This window comes from Triticum urartu, chromosome 4A (assembly GCF_056163025.1).
Source record: "Triticum urartu cultivar PI428250 chromosome 4A, HENAU_Tu73, whole genome shotgun sequence".
Classification (NCBI taxonomy): Eukaryota; Viridiplantae; Streptophyta; class Magnoliopsida; order Poales; family Poaceae; genus Triticum; species Triticum urartu.
In genome coordinates, this window is record NC_141876.1 from 514534497 (window position 1) to 514548869 (window position 14373).

General features: G+C 41.4%; 1 protein-coding gene across 1 annotated transcript; it reads right to left on the reverse strand.

Annotated features, from left to right (window-relative positions):
* Positions 1 to 83: 83 nt before the first annotated feature.
* NUP155 (nucleoporin 155) lies at positions 84 to 10259 on the reverse strand. Its single transcript, XM_087518725.1, has 13 exons — positions 9994 to 10259; positions 8256 to 8425; positions 7564 to 7690; positions 6226 to 6488; positions 4511 to 6140; positions 4226 to 4438; positions 3863 to 4110; positions 3352 to 3745; positions 2406 to 2590; positions 1977 to 2322; positions 1081 to 1299; positions 658 to 986; positions 84 to 528 (listed from the first exon to the last, which is right to left on the reverse strand). The coding sequence occupies exons 1-13, from the start codon at positions 10156 to 10158 to the stop codon at positions 426 to 428; spliced, it is 4392 nt and encodes a 1463-aa protein (XP_087374851.1). The 5' UTR covers positions 10159 to 10259; the 3' UTR covers positions 84 to 425.
* Between the last annotated feature and the right edge of the window lie 4114 nt (positions 10260 to 14373).

Genomic DNA, 14373 nt, shown 5'->3' on the forward strand with positions numbered 1-14373 from the left:
ACAACACTACGGAAACAACTAACATTGCAAAAAGGACCAACAAGATTTCAGCTATAGAAGAAACTGATGTTCCGACTAGGAACTAACAACACTACGGAAACAACTAGCTTGAAGAATCATTTAACTACAGAACTGTACAACCTCATCACTACGGAAACAATGCAGTAACAATCCAATATCTTCGAGACGCGCAAAGAAATGAGGTTGCCTGCCCTGTTTCCAATATCTTCGAGACACGCAAACAATTTGATCCGTGATGAGCCCCCTCCTGGGTTCTTGCACAAAATTCCACTACATGGATAAACAGCGTATGAGAGATCAATGCCCAGTTGAATCAAGATTGTCTTGGCTTTATTCCCATACTTGGTACAACAACAAATGCGCATCCCACACTTTACAATGTTGAGAGGACAAATAAAGAATGGCTAGTAAGGTGATAACAATTTCTCCTCTAGGTCACGGAAACCTCGGTACACATTATCTGTTTGGTTCTGTGGGAGATTTAATCGCCTCACCTCAGTCATATACCTGAAGATGCAAACACAATGTGAGCATGTAGAATTGCGGAGCTTATGTGATTTGCAGGAGGTAACATTAAAATAGCAAGTATGAACAAAAAGGATTGGTGATTTGACTCACGGGGATTATGTTGCTTACCTATTTGCCAAACTAATTATTTTATCTCGAACACCTTTCTGCAAAGACCCTGTTTGATTGAGCGAAAATGTTCCATCCAAAAAGAACGAAGCCCCAGCAGTTGTGGTGCCTAGCTTATGGGCAATGACCGACATTCCCCATTCACGAAGGATTGCGAGAACTGATCTCAGAAGCCGCAGCTTCAGATTAAGTGAGGGCACGATTGCGCCATTCGATAACAGTTGATCATACACAGCAAGCACAGGCTCGGCTAGACCTTTACAGGCTCCGAGAAGGGCTCTTGCAACATCCTCATCACCAACTAATTCTTGTCCTGAACTTAACCTATCCTGTAGATAGGAGCATTTGATGATATAAGTCTCCCTGTGAAGTGCACTGCTGCTAAGTATGAAAAATACATATATAGATGCCATGTACACATACCAATGCAGCCTTCTCAAGATGAAGGCATATTATATCCAAAGGTAAACAAGCTCCATCTGCAGGCTCTAGTTTTGAGCCAACTCTTTTCACCACAGCACATGCTTCTGCTAAACCACCTCTTGTCAGTGTTTGGTCAAGGAGTCTGGCCCAAATTTCCCGGACAATTTTGCTATCAGCATCTCCAGAGTAATTTGCAAAGTTGAGCATTTCCAGGCAAACCTAACAACAACAACAACAAGAAGCTTTAAGCAGTCAACTTTTTGAGTAATTACCCAAAACAGATGTAAGCCTTACGAAGTAAAAGGCACTCCTAAGTACAAATGCATGACCCAACAACAGAAAGGCAAGAACACCAAAGCCAGAACATCAGTTTGCCTTGAGGTTCTTTTGTTTTGGAACTAGGCAAACTTATTGAGCACCATGATTTATTTTTGAGAAAAGAAACATAATGATACTAGCAGCAAGATTTCCCAGTAGTGCACACTTCATACTCCCTCAATCCCTAATATAAGACCTTTTAGCTTTTTCTTGATTCGTACGTATCTAAACACATTTTAGTGTGTATGTTCACTCATTTCAGTATGTATGTAGCCAATATTTTGAAATAGCTAAAAAGGTCTTATATTAGGGAACAGAGGGAGTAGTTCATAGTAAACATAAGCCAGCATGATCTTACAGTGCACATCAACAAACATCTCATGCAACTTCAATCCTGGTTAGGGTTCAAAATTTTAGGTGAATAAGTGGAATGCACATGAGCATGCTAACGAACAGGACATGAAAGGCTGTTTTGAGAAGTCCATTTGCTAAGACCTCAGCTCCATAAAGGCAAGAGTTGAAATCATGTAACAATGTTGTGATCCAACTTGAATTCCATGAAACACAGAAAATCGTACCTCCCAAAGATTAAATGGAACAGCATAGTCATTGTATAGTTGAGTAATGCTCTTAAGATTCAGTGAAAGCTCTTTCGCCTTGTCCTTGGCCTCCTTGGCAGATTCTGCATCAGCTAGAATATTATCACGAGGAAAGGGGTCACTGGGTGATTCACCACTGCCTGGGATAGTTTCAAGCCGTGAAGCCATAGACTCCAGTTCTTGTTTAATTTGCATTTGAAACCGAAGCACTGCAAGTTTGCCTTCAAGTAGATCCACTGTACTACTGTCAATAGGATTTCTCGACGAATCGGCAGCAATGCCTGCACTTTTGGCCTGTAGCACAGCATTGCTCAGATATTGATACCTGGATTCCAAAGTTAGGTGTTAATAGATACAACACATGGACATACGGAGGTAAAGAAAAGAAGCAGAACAAAATGTGGAGACCTCTGGTCAAGAGCAGGAGCTTCTTCGGCATTGGAGCACTGCCTTTCTGCCAATATCAATAACATCCTGGCGGCAGCAACATGCTCCCCCTTGAGAACATAGTACCTTGCTAGGAGCTCAAGATACTTCGTTTGGCTGGTAGAAATAGGTGCGCCTAAATCATCCAACCTAGGAGCCCCTCGAACCTTAAAAGTGGAAGAAAGAGACGGTCAGGACAGTACAACATGTATATTCTTTTATAACACAGTAATGTCTTGAACTCAGTACAAGTTAAGATGATGATGACTTGGAAAGATTTAGCAAACATACAAGCATTTCTAATGCAAGGAATCATATATCCAGAAGTTGAAGAAGGCACTTTTAGATTATCAGAGCAAAAAGAAAACTAAGTAGCAGGAACAATTGTATGATAGTATGATTGAATCTGGCTGGTATTAGACAAGAGATGGGCAGGCTCCACGTAAACTTTAGCAGATGGTGTACCTTTTAGCTAACACTAAACAGGATATAAACTAAATGAACTCATGTTAATAATTTCAGTTTCCATTTTATTAAGATGAGAACAATATGGACACGGATGAGGTAAGTTGAGGCAGTGGTGGAGCCTGTAGGATCGATAAGGCAGCCAGCTCAAGCAAAAATGCAACAAAATACAACATAAAATGCAAGATATTCTTCTACACTCTTCTACAAGGCCTTCAGATTCAACACGTTAACAAATTTTTCAATTGAGTTAACATACTAAATACTCCCTTCGTTCCCAAATATTTGTCTTTTTAGAGATTTCAACAAGTGACTACATACGGAGCAAAATAAGTGAATCTACGCTCTAAAATATGTCTACATGCATCCGTATGTTGTGTCCATTTGAAATGACTAGAAAGACAAATATTTGGGAACGGAGGGAGTACATCTCTAACAATACCAGGTTGTTATTAGGATTCACCTCTTCTTGATGCTTACGACCAGCACTCTGAAGAAAAGCAACCAAATCAGAGCCTCCGTACTCCAAAAGTTCATTATCCAGACCAAGCTCAATAAGTGTCCTGTATAGATGCTCGTGGAAAGCTGTGTCTGGCCACTGGACACTTAGCTGAATAATCTGTTTGATACATTTGCTTCGAGAAGCTGGATCAAGGGCGGTCATTGAACCAGGTGCCCCACTTCGTCCCGCACCTTTGAGTGTGCGCAGAGCATTCATAACTATTTCATAGCACTGTACACGCTGTGCAGTTATAGTATCATGATGCCTCGCATCAATTTGCCCATTAATAACATCAGCATTGGAATCAAGTGCTTGAGCCTTCTGTAGTGGCAACCGCACTACTGCCTCATAGAATCTGAACTCCCATCCAACAAAACACAGAGAATGTCAGCTTGCAGACCAAATAAATCAAAGTGTTCAGGATTTATAGATTTGTTTTATCATATACAAGATGATTCAGTAAGGAACTAACCGTAGGTTCTCAAATCTCTTGCATATAGCACTCAAATCAGCAGAGTCTGGAATTTTGGTCAAGAGATTGAAGGCTTCCCTAGCAAGAATATCCCTCTCGTCCTGGTTGTTTGTCATAGATGCTTTCTCGAGACTCTCAACTGCGGAGTAATACTTGTAGTCTGACTCATTGAAGTAGCTAGGACAGCCTTCCCTCAATTTAGTGCTGATATCCTCAACAGTTCCTTTGCCCTCTGGGCCAATGTAGTACTGCAAAAATCAAATAAAAGTACAGATTAAAATGCAATGAGTGATGAATCACCAAGGCTGTTCCCTTTTTGTTGGTAGTTTGGGCAGAGCAGAGAGAGAGGGAGAAGAGTGCTACCTCCATGAGTGAAGAAATAAGCCGCATCGCAAGCTGGTCACCATCCTCAGAACATACTAACTGATGAAACGTTAACTGAACTAACTTTTTGCGCAAATCATTGCCTAGTGTCTGAACCAAGCGAGCAACATTATGCTGACAAATAAGTTGTAGTAGAACAAGTGCTTCACCAGATCTTCGAAGCAACCGCCTAAGGCACTCGATTGCCCTCACCTGTTATACAAGTAAAGTATTAAGCAAACAAATTTAGATTTTCTCTTCCTTGACAAATTACAGAAATGTTACCTCCATAGCAGCTAGTTCTGCTGATGTATAAAGCGACCGTGGCTTCTTATTCGATGCAGATTGATCTGCAGAGTCCATGTCTCTAATGCGGTAGGGGCTCTTTCCATTGTTATGGATACCGGCACCAATGGTAGGCCCTGTTTTGTACAGTATGGAACCAGAATCTCCCAGGCCAGCAACATACCCATAAAGTCCTCTTCTCTTGTTTCTTCTGGACCTCAAAAATGTTTCCAACGAACGAATCTTACTCTCAAGAACTTTCATGGCACCAGTAGAAAGCCTACAAACGACCACACCATCCCCGTGGTCATTGGAACCTATCAGCCCCCGAACCACCATAACTGGAAGCTCCCACACAGGATACAGAAGTCTGGATGAGCATAAGCAAAGCCCTTCATATGCACCGGAAAACAAAGGTTCTGCTTCCTGAACAACTTGTCCCATGCTAAAGCCTCCAGCCTGAGTTCGAGTGTTAGACAAAGCAGTAGTGCCATTAAGTTGAGGCATTCCAACAAGCCCAGGGTCCTCAAATGCTTCAGCAGCCTTCTCAGAAACCGCGTTGCTTATCAGACTATCTTCAGTGTAAAGTAACTTCGCAGCTAGCATTAAGCACATTGCTGCAGCCTCTCCAGCACCAAAGCGGTTAAAGAACTCTTCTATTTGTGATCTCAAGGTGTTCCCATCAAACAACTTTCTCAGAATGTCAACAGGCCTGTTAAAAACTAATTCCATCAAACCCATTGTATTGAATACTACCATCCTTCTCCGTGGTAAGATATGCTGGGTAGGAAGATCGCCTTTGGCCCACAGCTTTATAGATGCTTTCTCAGAAGGTTTTCTGAATGCTGAAAGGCATTCCACATCAGCGTATAAAGACTGCATGATGAAAGCAGCATCTGGAAGTGGGAAGACATCAGAAGCACAAAGCATCCGACCCTCAACAGGCAAAGCGGAGACTGTTTCTCGGAGAGCCTTAGAGCTTCTAGAAGCTGTTGCGAAGGTACTGGGCAGTGATAACTGGGCAGCAGAATCTTTCTGCACAGCTAGAAGGGAGGACATAGCTGTAGCAGATGAATCTGACATTATAAGAGCGCCGGCAGAATAGAAAGCAGACTCCACTTTTAACGCCAGATCCTCCGGCTGAGCTCTGCCAGCAGCAGAAACAGCACCAAATGTGAGTCCCCCACCAACCCCTAGAGGTGGGGAAGGCCTAGTAGCAACAATTTTTAAACAGCTTGGCCTCTGCAAACCAGAGTTCAGTCCAACTGAAGAACTGCTTCCACCTGATGTTGAAATGAATAATCTCTTGCCATCTGATAAAACAGCAACAGCATGGAGCCATTTCGATTCCATGGTGGACAAAGGTGAGATGCATACTATTGATGGTTTCGGGGATCGTGCAGCTCTTGATGCATTAGGCCTTCGACCACCATAAGGTGCATCTCGTGGATCAACAAGGTTCTTTTCTTCAGTGATTTTTTTCAAGGGACCATCACCGCTAGCTCCTAAATCAAATAGTTGCAATTTCATGCCTTCTGTGCGTGCATAGATAGTGTTCCTCTCCTCATCAATAACCATGTCCACTATAGGATCAACAGCTGAGAAATTAAACGCACTTGGCAGGACCCACCTGAAAATCAAGTTAACTGAATAAGCAGGTGACCAGAAACACGTAAAAGGCAAAGGAAAGGGTCAGATTATTTCACAGCTGATACCTGGAAAGAAGACTGCCTAAACCCGTGGTAAGGCAAACTTTACGGCAGCGTTTACGCCAACCTGAACCAGTTGTGTATTGCAATTCATATATATGCCCATCACGTCCTGACAGGAAAATCTGACCCTTATCTGTACATGTGATGCATGTCATTGTGACACCATCAGTAGAAATCATGTACTCAGGTAAAGGTTGCAATGAAAGTTCAGCATACGGATCTGTTCCATCAGCACTAGCAGAACAGCAAACTCCAACAAGCATCACCTGACACAACAGATGTAGGTGAGTGTATATTTATTGACTAGAAAATAAGTATCCTAGATAGTAACTTTTGTAAAAGCTTGCATGATTTGCAGGTTCGTAACAGTAAATGTCAATCAATGAATGGAAAATCAGAAAAAGGAAAACAGCTGCGTAGCCAGAGGATTTATATCAACCTCAGTTCAGCAGAAGACGTTTCTGTGATGTGTATCATCCTCTAATAAATGATACTTCACTATAATTGATTGCTTTAAATCACTTCTAGTATTCTAATATTCTACCTACAGCATTCTCTGTCCTAACAGAAAGTAGCAGCCATGAAGCTGTTAGGAATATGCAACTTTTATTTCCATAAATCTTAGTTAAAATGGGATCTCAGTAACGTGACTGCATGAGGCTTAAATGAAAGAATGAACATAATTGTTTGAATGAGTTCTTTCTATCAAGCAAACAAAAATTATCCGTCTAATTGGATTCTGAGCATATCAATAATTCAGCAATTCTAGATGGTCCAGCTGGTAACCGACTAACCGTTCGTACCGGTATAACCATTGTTGTTTACAGATTATTTCTATCTAACAAGCAAGCCACACAAGGGCATTGTTAGGTTCCTATACAGATGTTGATGGGAATGAGAGAAAATAATGGCTAGTTTGGTATTGTGTTGGTAAGCTCCATGCTGATGTTTTTCATAGTTCACTGCACATACATCCCTAAATATGCTGAGTGGTGATCTAATCACCTTGGCAGAACTACAGGGTATGACATAGCTATATGCAACTAGCCAGATAGGGGTGGCATCCAGTGCTCCACTAGTCAAGCATTGTGGAACGCCAAAATAGTCACATGCAAACCCAAAAAAAAAAACTGAAGAATAGATGTAAGAGTTGTGTCCATCATTTTGTAAAATATAAATTTCTGTTCTACCTCGATATTTGCAAGAAAATAGGTTAGTGGGAAGAGTAAATTTGACTCTCTTTTCCAAACTTCATTTTCCCAGGTTAACAAATTATTTCAAGTTCTCAATTTAATGGTTGAATCTCAAATTTTGCCCAGGAGAACCCGCAAGCATTCTTACCTCCACAGGAGTTGCTAAAACTAAAATGTACTGGATTGCTTCGACAAAAATCCCAGGCTTTGCTCTAGCAAGTCCAACAGCACAAATTGCTTGCTCATCTGCATGATACTCTTGACACTGGCCATCCCTGATAAATAGAGAAAAAATATGCCATCTATTAGATGGTTAGCGACAAACATGGCCTATCACAAGTGAGGGGGATTACTATTTGAATTTTGATGAGAATTGAGAAGCGAGATCATTTGTGCTAATCACTGGATTTAACTATATAAAGGTGAAGTTACTTTTGCTAATCAGACCTGATCTTTGCCATCTATGCAATTACACAGAAATACAGGAAGATAATTTTCAACAACTACTATACAGTGATGTTGCCTAAATGTGGTGTACAATAAAAGAAGGTACAACTTCATAGACAATAATAGATGCTTGGTTTAATAGAAGGTAACACATCATAGACTCATCACACTCAGTTTCGACCAAACACACATGCATATCAAAAGGAATGGTATTAAGGCATTCTCTAGAAAAGAAAACAGAGGGACTGTGCTGCACCTGGCAAATTATTCATAACAATGGCACAAACTTTGAGATGCTAAGTAACAAGAGCCGCGTCATAAAGTAGCACTGGTGTTTTTTAGCTTAAGTTGTGTGTCAGCAAAGGGGATGAACAAACAAAAATAATGAATTACCACTTATCAAAGCGCCAGACATAAAATGAATTGTCAACAGTTGCCCAGGCCCGGTGTATTTCAGAAAATATTCCACAAAGAGCTGTTCCTTCACCAGCAGCTGCATTATATCTCTCAATCAGCATAGGAGGAAGCTGCCGAGTTTCTGCAACTTCCACTAGAGGAGGCCACTGCAGTAGAACATAAAAGTATCTTATATAGTTATTAACTTCACAAGAATAAAATAAAAAAATTGTGTTCAAAATGCATAATAACTTCAGAATATAACTTACAACTCACACAGAAGGTAGAAAAGACTAGGCCTTACTAAACCAATGTATTTAAGTGATTGAAAAGGTAAACTTTTACAGTCAAGGAGTAAGGGAAGATCTCCGTCACTAATATCAACAATTGTTACCCAGTATCATGAAAATTGTTGATTAGCAAGACTCGAGGATCAACTGCGTTTGAGGCAAAAACTTCCCACAGAAACAAGCAAGAAAAAACAATAGCACCTAAATCCTAAAATTTTGTTTCAAATTTGAACTAAAACCACGACAAGAATTATGGAATGGAGGGGGTAGAACTTAGAATCTGTCACCAGAAATGAAGGATGCTCGTTGCCTAAAAGAGTTTTAAAGTGGGTGGGAAAAGCAAATTTTAAATAACCTCCGCATGGCAAGAACAAGAATGCCATTGGGCTGGTAGTACTGTGCTGCAGACTCTCGAATGTAAAACAGAGGTTGCTTTAACCACTGGAGGTTGAAAGATTCGAAGGAAATTAAACTGTGTCTTGCTGGCATACACTCTAATCAATCTGTTCTGCAAAGGATGTTGGAGAATTCACGGGCAACAAGGAGAAGTTGCAGGTAATGTTGCAGACAAGCTCAGCTCAACAAGATACGAGCTCAGCACCAAATCAACCCAAACTCAGACTCAAAAGATTATTGAGTTTAAGCTGAAGCTAAGCATAATTATAAATTATAAGTGAATATATGCATGCATTCTAGTAAATACTAATACACGCCTAGAAACACAAGTGCATTTTACAATATGGAGGTCTAGTGTTAGATGGTCTACTACTGTTAAATAGCATTGTACAACACCAATGAGCTTGCAGAGAGACATGATTAAGCTCTCCTTTGAGCTCAGATGCATCCTTTGTGGTTTCGCTTATATGCTTAGGCCTGCTCACATGAATGAATCTTAGTAAAGAAGGAAGCTCACTGCTTCGCACGGTGGTCGGTGATGTTGCAAAGCTTACACTGTTTTCATCTTGTGTTTTGTGTACAACCCCAAAACAGGGAGGTCCCAAAAACACTAGAACACCCCTGATTTAGTCTCCCGTGTAAATTGCCAAATGTGCACGGTTATAACTTTCGTTTGTTTCCCAGAATTTACATGAAATTTCACGGGATTTGCCGCGAAGTTTCACATAGGCAGCCAAACTTGAAAAATGATATACCGCTGCATCTATGTCAAAATTTGACCTCGATTTTCTACCAAGTTCCAAATAAACAGGTTCAATTTCAACCCCATCGTGTTCTCCTCAGACTTCGACGGCTTCCAGCCCAACAGGGAGAGCAAAAGACTAAAAAAACGCCTGCGAATCCCCCAGAACTAATGCTGCTTAACCTACGCGTAGCTCCGCTGCAAGCCTCGGATACACCAAAAAGGGGAATATACGCTGTCACAGATCAACGGCTCGAGCGCGTGCAGGCCCTAGAACACATTACGCGGGCGGTGGCGCGGGGGTTACCTCCTTGGGGTGCGAGGAGTAGGGGTGGGAGGCGTAGCGCGAGGCCTCGAGCGCCTCCTCCAGGTCGGGCTGCGCGGCGGCGTCGCGGCCGATCCGCTCCGAGACGTGCAGCCCCGCCGAGGCGACGTCGGGGCCGATGGCCTCGTCCTCCGCCCACGCCATCATCGGAGCGCCGCGCCTCTGCGGGGAGGAGGGGGCGGGGGACGGCTAGAGGCGGGGGGAAACCCTAGAGCGCGAGTAGGGGGGGCGGGCGGTGGGGAACGGTGCGCGGCGGGGTTTGTTTGGGGTTTTGAGGTTTTCGTGGGCGGGGTCCGGATTTTGCAGTGGCGCGTTCCGGGAAATTTTCCCGTTCCCTTCCCTTCCCGTGAAACTCACCGGTGGCCCCGGCCACAGCTTTTTGTGCCGAGCTCGGTCGGGGTTCGCTTTCTGTTTGGTTGTGCCATTCCAACTGAGCCCGGTTTTGGAGCCTCGGTTTGACGGAGCTAAAAAAAATGCCTCTCTTCCAGCTTAGAAATTAAGCCATTTTTAAATTTTGGACCCTATCAGTGCCGCACTAACACATGAGAACTCCGAGTGTTTTTTATGGCAAAATTAGTGGCACGAGAATGGCAACTTTACTTGTCAAGCATGAAAACTTTCTTTTCGGATGGCAAGTTTCGGCTTATTTTTTAGGTTTGGTTTTTTTTCATATAGCAACTTCAGTTGTAAAAAATATCAGGACCGGAGTGCTTCGTGTCATACGTGTGGCACTTATCATTTGGATAAAGTTTTAAGACTTCTAAATTAATTATCTCATACCTAAAAGCCTCAATGAATAATGAAGGCTGCTTAAAGAAAAAGGCTAAGGGTCTCTTTGATTCAAAGGATTTTCACAGGATCTTTAAAAGATTAGAATCCTTAGGAATTTTTTCTACGTTGATTGTTTGATTCGTAGGATTGAATCTTGTAGGATTTTTTCCTAAGGATTCATTTGTACTACATTTTACAGGAATTCCAACATCCACTCCAATCTCTTGAAAGAAATCCTTTGTTTTTCTCGTGACATAATCAAATAAACTCAAATCCTATAGGGATCCAATGAATATGCCATTCCAATCCTACGTTTTCCCTATTCCTGTGTTTTTGCAATCCTATGAAACAAAGAGGCCCTAAGGAGGCTACAACTTATTTTAAAGTTGTCAAAAGAAATAGCCCTGAATAGTGGGCAGTCGTGCTGATTTGCCCGCACATATAGGCCGATCAACAAAAGAAAAAAATGTTGATTCTTAAGTACAGTGATTCTCCTTGCCTACAACAAATGATTCCTATAAAATGTTACATTACAGTGTGTTCTTTAGGTACCAGTAATATGTCAAGAACAAGAGTGAGAATGACTCCGTAGTAATTACATTGTAAAACAAAGAAAAAAACAGAGGTATTTTCATTGTACAACACAAACAACATTTTCATGTACACATTTGCAATGTGGACTTACTCGATCAACGGAAAAAACTCTCGTTCTTTCTTACTGCTCAAAAAGCGCCAACTGGAATTCCTCTTGTGCCATGTGAACACACAAGTATCACAACTCAGGTAATGATACAAACAACAAATTCCTTCGGCCCTGACGATCAGCTCTTGCATTGTTGCTCCTCCATCTCTCTTGATCCGCAATGCCAGAAGGACCACAACATTTTCACAACCTTGGTTCTCTGGGAAACGTGCAAGCATTGTAATGCGGCGGTCTTCGACGGTGTATCTCCGGCCGATTATGCCGGTTAGTAGAGAGTGGACGCAGGTGATGTCTACCACGCAACTTTATTTCTGTACACTTTGTTGGGCCTCCAAGCGCAAAGTTTTATAAGACAATGGCAAAATTCCTTCGAGTGAATTACTTAGGATTTATCAATCTGTGAGAGGTGTAGGATAAAGATGGTCTCTCTCAAACAACCTTGCAATCAAATATAAAGAGTCTCTTGTGTCCACAACACATCCAATACAAATGTTAGTTGTATATGTGCACTAGTTCGGCGAAGAGATGGTGATAGATGTGTGGTATAGATAGTAGAAATATCTTTTTATAATTTGAATAGATAAAAAGCGGCAAAGTAGCATGTGATAAAAACGAGCAAAACGGTATCTCAATGCTTAGGTCTAGGGTTCATACTTTTACTAGTGCAATCTCTGAACGTTACTAACATAATTAAATCATATGATAATCCCTCAAAGTGCGGTAAAAAATCACTCCAAGGTTTCTATTCCTATCGGAGAAAGTAGGATGAAATCGCGTAGGTAGTAAACCACCTCAAAGTTGTATTTTCCAATCAATTTATTGAACGACCCTCAAATTGTTACGAATAGTTCTAGAGATCGTACTATGATAACATCATGTGGTATGCATCAGTCAACTATTATGTCACCTAGATTACCCCAATGTCACCACGAGAATCCACGAGTGAGACGTGCATCAAGTGATCTAAAATCCAGACTATTTAATCCAATAACAAAGAAACTTCGAAGAGCAAGACTCAATTCACCACAAAAGAAATGGAGGGGAAGAACATCATAAGATCCAACTATATTGGTAAAGCTCATGGTACATGAAGATCATGCCAAATCAAGAACACGAGAGAGGGATCAAACACATAACTACTACTACAAACCCTCAGCCCCCGAGGATGAACTACTCAGGCATCGCCATGGAGGCAGCAAGGATGGTGAAGATGGCCTCTGCGATGGCCCCCCTCCAGCAGGGTACCGGAAAAGACCTCTAGATGAGATCGCTTCGAAAAAGAGGCTTGCGGCGATGGAGTAAAAGTTCTAGGTTACTTTTCAGAGGGTTCTCTATTTATGAGATTTTTCAGCATTGGATTCACATTAGGGGGAGTCCCAAGGGCCCCACAAGTTTGCATGGCGTGCCCTAGGGGGCGTCCCTTGAGCTTGTGGTCCCCCCGGCACCTTTTGGCTCCTCCCTCCCGAAGCTTTCTGGGTTTCTTTCCTTCCGACAAAAATCGTCGTAAATTTTTATCGTGTTTGGACATAGATTGGTATGTTTTTTTATGAAACATAAAATATGCAAAAAAAATAGGAACTGACACTGGGCACTAAATTAATATGTTAGTCCATAAAAATAATATAAAAGTGCACCAAAACCATGCAGTACTCATGTAAATATAGCATGAATACTTTATAAATTATAGATACGTTGAAGACGTATCAACAGGGAGATTTCCTCCAGGTTGACATGAGATCATGTTTGCTGAAGTTGTCTAGGTGGAGTGCTGGGGAAATTTAAGTTCTTGTAATCTTTCTTTGTCCGTTCAGACAAAGGGTAACTCTGTGGACGGGTGCTCTTCCACCCCTTTCCTCCTATCATTATATGATATGCATAATCATGCATATTCTCGAGAAAAAAACTACTCAAGTTATTCATCAAACACCATATATGCAAAAATGCATTGTACAATACAAACAACAAAACCGTGTACAGACGTGCAATGTGAACTTACACAAACAACAAACAAACTCTTGGTGTTACTGCTCTCGAAAGGCACCCGTCGGAATTCCTCATGCGCCAAAAGCATCACAACTCAGGCTATTCATCGGCCATCATATACATAAATATGTATTGCCAGAGCAATAATCTTTTTACTTTTAAGGAGAGCGTGTTTATCCACTAACCTTGTTAATCAACCTGCCATGTAGGTTTATGTGTTTGCACCCAATGTGGTATAATGGATTCAAGAAAATTTCCAAATCATTTCCTCATAGTCTACATGTTATTGTCAAACAAATTGTCGGAAACAAGGAAAAGACATTTTTTGGCAACTAAGAAATACATACGGTTATTAAAAATGTACTATATGCTAATAAGTAATATAAAATGCACAGTTGCACGTGAGAAAAGAAGGAAACATGATTGTGTCCCTAGAAGTTTTTTCTCATATCTTCCTTGAAAATTCAGAAGTCAGAAAAATCAAAGATAGTACTTATGCAGGGGCCGATAGCAAGTTGATCAATTGACGATTGACATTATTATTTTCATCAGTGGGGAAAGAATATTCACATGTTAGACTACAAGAAATAACTTGTGAGGAAACGAAGTCGTCAACAAACAAGAGATCTCAACGCAGAAATCAACCTATGTGGCTTTGGATATAAACTTAGTGCAGATATCAGGATATTCCGGTCTCTTGTCTCCAACCGAGACCTAGGAATATCAACACATCAACATCTCACAAAGGAGGATGCGGAGCAAGGGGGAGGGTGCTTCAAAACTGGCTCAGTGATACGTCTTTGTCGTATCTACTTTTCCAAACACTTTTGCCCTTATTTTAGACTCTAACTTGCATGATTTAAATGGAACTAACCCGGACTGACGTTGTTTTCAGCAGAATTGCC

What these genes read in the sequence shown, in the direction of transcription:
- NUP155 (XM_087518725.1), bottom strand. Translation starts at nt 10,158, where the DNA reads ATGATGGCGTGGGCGGAGGACGAGGCCATCGGCCCCGACGTCGCCTCG. An exon ending in AAGAGATTTGAGAACCTACG is followed by an intron (nt 3,746 to 3,862) that starts GTTAGTTCCTTA and finishes ATGGGAGTTCAG; the next exon opens with ATTCTATGAGGCAGTAGTGC. An exon ending in GCTCCTGCTCTTGACCAGAG is followed by an intron (nt 2,323 to 2,405) that starts GTCTCCACATTT and finishes TTTGGAATCCAG; the next exon opens with GTATCAATATCTGAGCAATG.